Source organism: Poecilia reticulata, linkage group LG18 (genome assembly GCF_000633615.1).
Source record: "Poecilia reticulata strain Guanapo linkage group LG18, Guppy_female_1.0+MT, whole genome shotgun sequence".
NCBI classification, from domain to species: domain Eukaryota; kingdom Metazoa; phylum Chordata; class Actinopteri; order Cyprinodontiformes; family Poeciliidae; genus Poecilia; species Poecilia reticulata.
The window spans coordinates 19,732,142-19,741,775 of NC_024348.1; the positions used below are offsets into that span (position 1 = coordinate 19,732,142).

The window sequence follows — 9,634 nt, forward strand, 5'->3', positions numbered from 1 at the left end:
TTCGGAGCGCCGGCTGATCACCACCAGGCCTTCAAACATGGAGGACTGAAGCGGCTGCTCAGCAAGCACACAGACCACACACACAGGTGACCCTTGACCTCAGATTCAAAACTAAAAATACTTGATACGATTTTCTGTTTTTGCAGTGTTGGAGACGCCATCAGTGTAAATATCACAGCAGCTGCTTCAGTTTCAGAGAAAATGACGATGAAACATAAAACAATTTGGATTATTTTGTTCCTTGTCAGAAAATGTTTTTGCAAACCTTTTAGAAATATCCTAAATGTAAATATAATTTCTGAAYATTGATTAAAAGATTAAAGKTCTAGTTCCACTGATTGAAGTAGAACATTTACTTAAAACAAGCTGCTATTTMTTGCTAAAATGTTACTTRTCTGCTATTTTTGTCTAAGTGTACTAAGATATTTGTACTAGAAATACTTTGTAAAATTTAGATTTTCATGTAGTTCAAGTGTTTTATTTTGACACCGACATGATATTTTGGAGAAAAGCTGAATTATTTTTGTGTAACCTCAGAGTTCAGTGTGTGTTGGAGTCGTTCCTCACCGCTCCTTCTCCTGCAGCTCGGCGCCGTTTTCCCGTGACGAGTCGTGCAGAGCGAAGCGGCTGCTGGCCGCCGCCTCCCAGCTGCAGCCTCTGATCTTCGGCCTGGCGGAGCAGCTGCTCTCCGTCTCCATGGAGGTCGACCCGAACCGCCTGCAGGACGTCCTGGACGGCCTCAGGGAGCAGGTGAGAGAAACACACACACAGCTAACAGGAAGGCAGACGAATCTGACTCGCTGCTTCCCTCCCTGCAGACGTCGCTGTTCATCCAGGCGCTGAACGACGATCTGATGAAAGTCGCCCTGCAGGACATGAACAGCCGGAAAGGCAGCGGCAGCAGCCACCTGCACAGCAACGGGTTGCTATGTGAGGTCTCCCCCGGCGACCAGGAGGGGGCGCCGCGGCCGCAGGACGACATGGAGAACAGAGAGGAGGAGTGGGCAAGTTGGAGGAGAGGGGGACGGGGTTGCCAGGTCTGACAGGTTCCAGCAAAAACACAACATTAAACCCCAAAAAACAGTCCAAATGAATGTAAYGAAACTAATATAACACAAGATAGAGTCACGTAAGAGCGAACGAAGGAACGAACAATTGAAGGAATGATAAAAGGAAGGAATGAGCGAACAAACAAATGAAGAAGGAATAAAAGGAGGAGTGAATAATGTAGCATTTTATTAAAGTTTGATGCTTCTGAAAGAATTTTCTTCTGAACCTTTTTGAAAAAAACGGTCACATTTTATGAAAAGCATCCCAAATTTTAGCAACTTGTCAAAATCTGTTTTTTTTTTTCCACCCCAAAGTTCAAAAGCAGCAGAAACCTCCCCAACCTGGCAACCCGGTGTGTGGTAGTTTCTGCAGCTGTTGGTTGCGTAAACGTGTTTGTCTGTGTAGGACAGAACGTGGGCGAACGTCGGCAAGAGTCTGGACTGCATCACGGCCATGGTGGAGCGGCTGCAGGAGCGGCAGCGCCACCTGCAGGAGTCCACAGGGGACACAACGTCCCAACACACAGGTGGGACAGAAAGAGACAAATATGACAGTTTGTCCTTCAGTTAGAAAACAGATCAATTTTTAATCATCTTAATCTTGATAAATCCTTTCACATCTCATATTGTTTTACAAAATAAAAACATGATTAACTAAAGACAAAATACCTTAATGAATCTAACAAAGAGTYATTTTTGGGACCATTTATGTAGATTTCTTTTTGCACATCATAATCTCTATCAATTTAGTTATTTTTTTTAAGCAGTTAGAATCTATTTATGTTAGTTTAGAACCAAAATCTATAATTATTTTTATTTATTTAGAATTTTTTAGTTACTTTGGTGACTTTTGTACGAACCATTAATTTAAAGGGATGAAGAAAACAACAGGGTGGAAATGTTTTTATTTTTATTTGTTTGTTAAATGTCCAGTGTGACAATGTTTATTAATTTTTTTTTTTGTTTTGTTTGATTCTTTTACAGCTTAAAATTAAATAAAAAAATTGAATAAAAAATTTAGTAGTTTCAAGAAAAAGAAAATCTTGTAGGGTCTTCACCTTCTCCCAAAAGTTAATTCACTATAGAATAAATAACTATCTTGATATAAAGATRATAATAACAGAAAATCTTACGTTTACATGCGAGTTGTAAGAAATTATCAGTTTTTATTTCTTTATATTTTTGTTTCTGGAGCTTAGAAACACTAAATTAAAAGTAAAATGTTCAGAGGAAGTTTCTCTGCTCTCTCCCTGCAGCCTCTCCTTCCTCTTTCTCCTCCTCCTCCTGGCAGGAGCAGCTGCTCCCCCTGGTGGTGACGCTCAGAGACTGCGTGCGGGAGGCGGTAACTACGGCCCGAGCTGCCATGACCTTTGTTGTCCTGCAGGGGGCGGTGGCTGCGACTGTCGCTCAGGGTCCAACGCAGATCGTCCAGCGGCGACACGCTGTCTTCAGCCAGGGGGTGAGGAAGAAACTCAGGCCCTGGCGGCCATTTTGTCCTGAGATCAGAGACGATCARAGTTTAAACCGACTTCCAGTTTAAAAACGTCGCTATTATGTTTCCATGGTGACATATTTTATACGATGACATCACAGCTCCACGTTTCTCTCTGTCCTTCATGTCATAAATAAACATGGCGCCGTTTGGTCTTTTCTGTGTCGTTCTCTGGCTGTGTTACAGCGCCACCCAGTGGCCCGGCAGACCAACTGCATCATTTTCTGTGGTTCTGTATTATGTTCAACATTTTTTCTTAATCATTTACAAAAAGAAATACTGATATTGTCTCAGTGTGTATGAGTCTCTATTTCCTTAAAATACTTTATTTTATTTTAATATTTTTGTTTAAATAAAACATTGYAGATAATCTACAAATATATATAAAAAAGCAGCAAAAGGTGATTTTAAAATAGCMTCAGAATAATTTTTTTAACACGTTTTTATGTTGCTTTAATGTTGGATTACGGTCAGATTTATCACCATAGTCTCTTCATGTTCTTGTTCCATATGAATAAAAATGTGACTTCCTGTTTTCTTGTAAAGTTTGTCTCTGTTTGTCTCCCAGCTCTCAGCGATTGTTTGCGGGTTTATGCTGAAACTGTTTGGAGGTTTGGAGGATCCAGAGTTTCTGCAGCAGCTTCTCTGTGTGGGGATCCTGGCCCAGTTTGAAGGCCTGCTCAGCACCTACGGTACGACGGCGACCAAAAYAATCAGCTCAACGTTTTTATTCAACAGGATAAAAAAACTCTGAGGCAGCAACAAATAAAACACAAATAAATCTGAATATTCAGAAAAGATTTCTGTCTCTGGTTTGTTCTTCAGTGCTTTTCATCAATATTAAGGAATTATTTCTATTAAAACAAGCTTTTATGTGTTGCTGAAAAGTTACTTATGAGTTAGTTTTGTCTTATTTTAAGTGTATTRTTTTAATTTGAAGCTAGAGTAAAATTASTTGGTAAGAGTTTGTGTTTTTGCAGTGTGTTGCAGGTAAACTTACCTTAAATGCYGTAATCTTGCTGTGTTTGTGGCTGCAGGTGAGGAGGTGGGGATGCTGGAGGACATGGAGGTGGGCGTGGCCGACCTGAGCAGCCTGGCGTTCGCCGTCACCGAGGCCCAAACCGAGCGACCCGACGACCTGCAGCCGACGCTCACCGGAGCATGGTGAGCGCTCACACACACACACACACACACACACACACACACAGAGCTGCTCATCTCGGGTCATTTCTCCGCCATCCAGGGGCGGTTTCGTGGTCGAGGTGCCGCTGCCCTCTGAAAGCTTCAGGTCGCTCCCCGAGGAGCTGAAGGCCGGCCGTCTGATCCGAGTCGAGCCGGTTCTGTTCAACATYGGGATCAACCAGCACCAGAGTCTGGCTGAGAGGTACAAACACAACAACATCCGGGAGTTAAAACCGCCTCAKTTTTCATCCAGCGTTTTCCTTTTATTTCAATTTTAGGTTAAAACATGTTTGTTTTTCGTTCAGTGACCTTAGAGAATCCAAACATTATAATCAAGTTAGAGTAGAAATACTTCATAATAAAATTACTCAAGTAAAACCAAAAAGTACAGCATAGGAAAAATACTCCTAAAAGTACATGTTTTCAAAAATGTTCCTGAAGTAAATGTAACTACTTACTACCCAACTCTGATTACAACCATTACTTGATTGCATTTTTGAGTGCTCTACCCACCTCTGTGTAATACTAAGATAAATATCAGTGATATTTACTGCAGAACTTGCTGCTAAATTAGCTTAGCTAATGTAGCTTCTATCTGCTAGCAAAGACAGATGCGCATCCTGCGAGTTTGTTGCTACATGAACTTACTCTGCCAGTCACCAGAACCTCGTTGTTCACACAAAGAGTTCGTACGCTCTTTAAAAAGCCGTTTAAATAAATGGATYTCMGGTGAAGCTCCTCCATGTTGTTCGTATYGGTAATAAACTTTATCGTAGTAAAGATCAGAGACGTATTTTCCTTCTCCGTCTCATACAGGTCRGTCCCGACGGCAGCCATTTTGTTCTTGTATCWTTCTCTCACACATCGATCYAGARTTTCCACATATTATCTCTGTTGGTCTCGGAGCCATCGGTCGCTAAGCGCTGCGCTCGCCTACCAAGATGGCGCGGATCACTTCCTGTTCAGAGGCGTGGGAACCGTGTATGAAGAGTTATTTTCTGTTGTTTTCAGGTTTGGAGACAGCTCTCTTCAGGAAAGAGTGAATCAGCAGAGCTGTGAGCGACTCAAAGCTTATTGCAACAAGCTGAGAGAAAAACTTCCTAACATGGGTGAGACTGAGACGCCGCCAGGTTTTTGTTTCATCTCTTTAAAGAACTTTGAAATAAAATCTCACTATTTTTTTAACCCCAGTTTGTTTCCTTTTAAAAACGTTTGAAATGACAGAAAATATATTAAAAAAACATTTTTTATTTCAATTATTGTTTATTTGAATTGACCTGATTTCAAAATAAAAGCTGTAAAACTCATTGGTCAAACAAGATGGCCGCCATGGGCCAAGGAATGCATTGGTGAAAAAAAATCCAGATTTTCGAAAACATTTATCTCTGAAACCAAAAGTTTGGTTAATTTATAGAATTGATTTATTGTTCAGCCTTTTTTCTTTATTACTCCAAGTAGAAATGAGGTAATTTAATAATAATAATAATAATGATATTAATTTTGGGACATTTCGAGGTAAATCATTGGTCCTGAACTGAAGCAGCTCTTTCTCTCCCTCAGCTGGTATCCAGTCACTATCAGACCTGCTGTCGTCTCTTGATCGCAGTATGGAGTCCAAGAAGAGGAAAAACGTGGAGGTTTTGTGGCTCGCAGCTTCAGTAAGTCGCTCTGCAGGTCAGATAAAGTTAGGTTTTAGAAGATTTTTACTTACAATAGGACTTTAATTAGTTAATAAAGCAAGGAAATTATTAAATAGACAAAATCAACTGGTATATTGTGTGGATGAACTGTTTGGATTTGTTTTTCTACCTTTAGTTTTCTTCAGTTTTTAATTCCAATTTAAAGCAGAAGAAATGTGACTGAGTAACACTGGAACCTTTGAGTTTGAATATCAATAAACAACAACATCATCTTCATAGAAGTGGGAACTTTTTGACCCATATTGTAATTTTAAATAGTGAAAGGTGTTGGCACTAATACTGAGCCTTGAGGGACACCATTTGTGACATTTTAAAAAACTAATTAAAATGAAAAAAATTTATCAGAAGATTTGAAAAACAACAATCAAATTTTTACTCTCTAACTTTCCTCCATCTTTGTTTACATTTTGTGAAGAAGGAAGTTGCGCTCATTGTTTCCTTCAGTGGTTCTTGCTGCAGCGCCCCCACAGGTGAGGAGGGGAACAGGTTTTTCAACTAGTTTGGTTGGTTTGACTCAGTGCAGTGAGGAAACAAACAGCAGCAGCTAAAAATGTAGCAAATATACCAACTTTGTTCCCCCAGCAGAACCGAGTCTATGGAACCATCAGGTGAAAAACAGCCTCAGAGACGGATGAAGGTTTAGTTGCAGATAATCTTCTCCATGTTTTTTTGCATTCAGGTGTGTCGTAAAGTAAACGGCGTGCGGCTGACGAGCTGTAAGAGCGCGAAGGATCGCACGGCGATGTCTGTGACGCTGGAGCAGTGTTCGATCCTCAGAGAGCAGCACACACTGAGCCAGCAGCAGTTCAGCTCTGCTCTGGACAACATGAGGAGGTGTGTGTGTGTGTGTGTGTGTGTGTGTGTGTGTGTGTGTGTGTGTGTGTGTGTGTGTGTGTNGTGTGTGTGTGTGTGTGTGTGTGTGTGTGTGTGTGTGTGTGTGTGTGTGTGTGTGTGTGTGTTCACACTCAGCTATCTTCTTATTCTGCTCGTCTTCTTCTGAGGCTGCGTTCACACCAGCCCTGTTCAGTAGGACGTTGTGAGCTCTGTGTCGTTTCCTTCAGTGGTTCTTGGTGCAGCGCCCCCACAGGCGAGGAGGGGAACTGGTTTTTCTATTAGTTTGGTTTGTTTGACTCAGTTTGGTGTGAAGCAAAACGCAGCAGCTGAAAATGTAACAAATGTTGGTATTTTTGATTCTAATGAACCGATTCTACTGATTATCAGGTGTGAAAAAATCCTCAATTTCTGCATCTTCTTCTCATCTTTTACCTTCATTTTCAGTTCTTTCTTTTAATTTCCTTCCTTGTCTTTCTGTTTTTTCTCTCTTCCACTCCCTCTTGCTCCGCACACGCTGCCCCCTGCAGGTCTCGTCTGTCCTGGGGGCAGATGCTGGGCTGCTATGCCCACTCTGGGTTCTCTGTGTCTGGGTTTGACCCGGCGGAGTGTCCCTCCGGCCTCCAGAGCCCCTGGATCCAGATGTGCTTTCATTCCAGAAGACACTTTTACCCAGTGGCCTTCCTCCTGGTGACCTCTCACCTCCTGGTTCTCTGGCTCATTTTCAGCTTGGTGATCCTGCTGGCTAAATACCAGTAAACAAGACTGGGAGCTCTGGGAAGCAGGGATTATAATGTTTTCCCAGGTTTGTCCACAATGGGAGAACGTAAACGAGTCCAAACTTATTGATTTATTAATGGTTGAAAAAGACGATGTTTGTGTTTTAGTAGAGACGGAGAAACAATCAGGCTCGACTTATTACCATCTTGATGCTACTGACTTGTCCAAATGTTTTCCTACGTTTCCTCATCTCTGTTAATTTATCCACGCTTGGTTATCGTTTTATTTCTGACAGCTTCGTTTTTTATGTTGAGTTTTGCTGCCACCAAGTGGCCAAAGTGAATTTCAGCACTTCTAAAACAAAGTTTTACCAAGTGTTTTTCATCCAGTTTATAGAGCAAATATCTCAATGCACTTAAAAAAAGAGAGATAAAAATTACAGATAACTTATAAGCAATATATATGAACTTGTTTTCTTCCATTGGCAGATAAATTCACTTATAACAAAACATTTTTCCTTTATTAAAGGTGAAATAATCAGTGGATCTAGTTATTTTTCACCAATATTAATGAATTATTGACTTTAAACAAGCTCCTGTAAATTGTTGCAAAGTTACAACTTTAGTTTTGTCTTATTTTACGTGTACTTGAACAAAAATACTTGGTAACATTTTTGTGTGTTTTATTGTCACCTACAGACTGTTTGTGCAGGTCGCCTCTGTTTTCATAGGACCGTAGATCTAGTCAAAGTAAAATCCTATCTCCACCAGAGGAGGATGTGTTTTTATAGAGGACGTTGTTGCCTGATTGCTGATCTGTGTTTCTGCGTTGCTGCATGTGTGCAGAGACGGCTGCAGGACGGAGAACGTCCAGAAGAACATCGGCACCAGGAAGTTCGCCTTCAGCAGCGTTCAGCTCCTCACTTTCCCCAAACTCTACAGACCTCCAGACGGCAGCTACGGATAAACGCTTCCTGTTTATACTCTTATTTATGCCCAGAGATAGTTTATTTTTCCATGTGAAGTGTGTTTGCTGGTTAATGTTTGCAGATTGTGTTTCTGTGTAAATGAGGAGCATGTTGGCTGTTCGCTGTGTTTGAATTACAAACATGTTTCTGCAATAAATGACTGAACTCTTGAGTCTCTGATTACAAACAATTATTCTGACAGTAAATGACCTGAAAGGCCTAAAATTCACTGGTGGATTGGAGGTATTGAGCATTTATATAATGGATTTCCACAACTTTAGTCTTAGAGTGAGAAATTCTCTGAAATAATTTCAGCCATGTTTGGCCATAGGGCTGTTAGGGGAGTTTCCTGAATGGCGGATTTGTTTCAGGCCAAATCGGCCAATTGGCCAGAATGTGTTTTTTCAATAGATATTTTGTTGACCACACAAACTATATCACACGTCACCTCTAAAGATTGCGTTTAACAGCAACATCTGATTCATGTAAGTATTATCTCTTATCTCATAATTGTGTAATTATACTTTATCCACTCACTCCTCCTGGATAAGCATATAGAAACAGACAACTTTTGCACAAAGTAATTTAACAACGTTTATTTGGTAGAAATCTATAAATATAACAAAGTAAAAGCAATATAACATCAGTTTGAAATGACTCCATGTAAAAAAGAACAGGAGGACTATGGTAAAGTAGAAATTCTCAAAAAGTATACGCAAGTACAGAGCTCAAGTAAATTTACTTAATTTCTGGCCACTTCGGATGTTTTTATACTGCAAATAAAGTTCTTGTTTCAAAATTATGGTTCAACTTTTGCAATGAAAGGAATCACGTTTGGACTGAATTTTAACCTCAACCCACAACATCATTTGGTCTGACAAAACTTAACTATAAATGAAATGAGTTCAGGTGAATCAAAATCAGTGATAGACTCCATGGCTGAACAGAAACATGTCGGGGCAGCACCCAAGAAAACTCCCAACATCAACAAAACAAACTAAACGACACAGTAGCTCCATAGAGACAGCTGATCGCTGGACAATGATGGAGACAAAATAAACCGAAACTGCTGACTATTTCAGTTTCATAAATTTAGCAGATGATTTATCACCTAAAAGCCAAACCCCAGCATGTAGCGGCTGAGTGAATCTGGTCTGGACTCTGTGGATCAGAGTCATGGTTTCAGAGACGCTGTAGAAACACAGAATACCTGCTCTGTGGTCCAGATAGACTCCTATTCTGGAGGAAACTGGACCTGATACTGGAGTTAAAATGTTGTTATGACAAAATATGTAACCTTGCGTGTCGCAGCGCAATGACCAAGATTTATCATTGAATCCAAATCCTCCTGTGCTGCTGATGTTCTTGTATGAAACGGCTACATATATTTCTCCTACCCTGCTATTCACCTCCCAGTAACAACGTCCAGTCAGACTCTCTCTACTGAGGGCCTGACTATGTCCAGTGAATCTGTCTGGATGATCAGGATAAGACTGTTGTTGGTTTGTTCTAGTTACTTTTCTGTTTCTCTCAGATAATAACACATTTCTATGTGCTGTGTTTGGATCCAGAGTAATTTTTTGTGAATATTTTAAGAATCCATCTCTGGTCTTACGTCCAGGCAGTAGAACATCCACCTCAGTGAGCTTCAGTGAGATGTTTGTCCATGAGTCTCTCAGGACGTCCTGTAGTT

The 9,634-nt window shown here is 40.7% G+C and overlaps 1 protein-coding gene across 1 annotated transcript in view; it reads left to right on the top strand.

The window, feature by feature from the left end:
- LOC103480851 (type II inositol 3,4-bisphosphate 4-phosphatase-like) overlaps positions 1–8,113 on the top strand; it is a 27,014-nt gene extending 18,901 nt beyond the window's left edge. The window contains exons 14-25 of the mRNA XM_017310266.1: positions 1–86; positions 585–750; positions 819–1,004; positions 1,456–1,576; positions 2,306–2,508; positions 3,110–3,233; positions 3,579–3,705; positions 3,785–3,925; positions 4,735–4,832; positions 5,284–5,381; positions 6,103–6,257; positions 7,820–8,113. The exon at positions 1–86 is cut by the window's left edge and continues 22 nt beyond it. Of these exons, the coding sequence (XP_017165755.1) occupies positions 1–86; positions 585–750; positions 819–1,004; positions 1,456–1,576; positions 2,306–2,508; positions 3,110–3,233; positions 3,579–3,705; positions 3,785–3,925; positions 4,735–4,832; positions 5,284–5,381; positions 6,103–6,257; positions 7,820–7,940 (1,626 nt within the window). The 3' untranslated portion in view covers positions 7,941–8,113. The remainder of the gene's footprint in view (positions 87–584; positions 751–818; positions 1,005–1,455; positions 1,577–2,305; positions 2,509–3,109; positions 3,234–3,578; positions 3,706–3,784; positions 3,926–4,734; positions 4,833–5,283; positions 5,382–6,102; positions 6,258–7,819) is intronic.
- Positions 8,114–9,634: the final 1,521 nt, after the last annotated feature.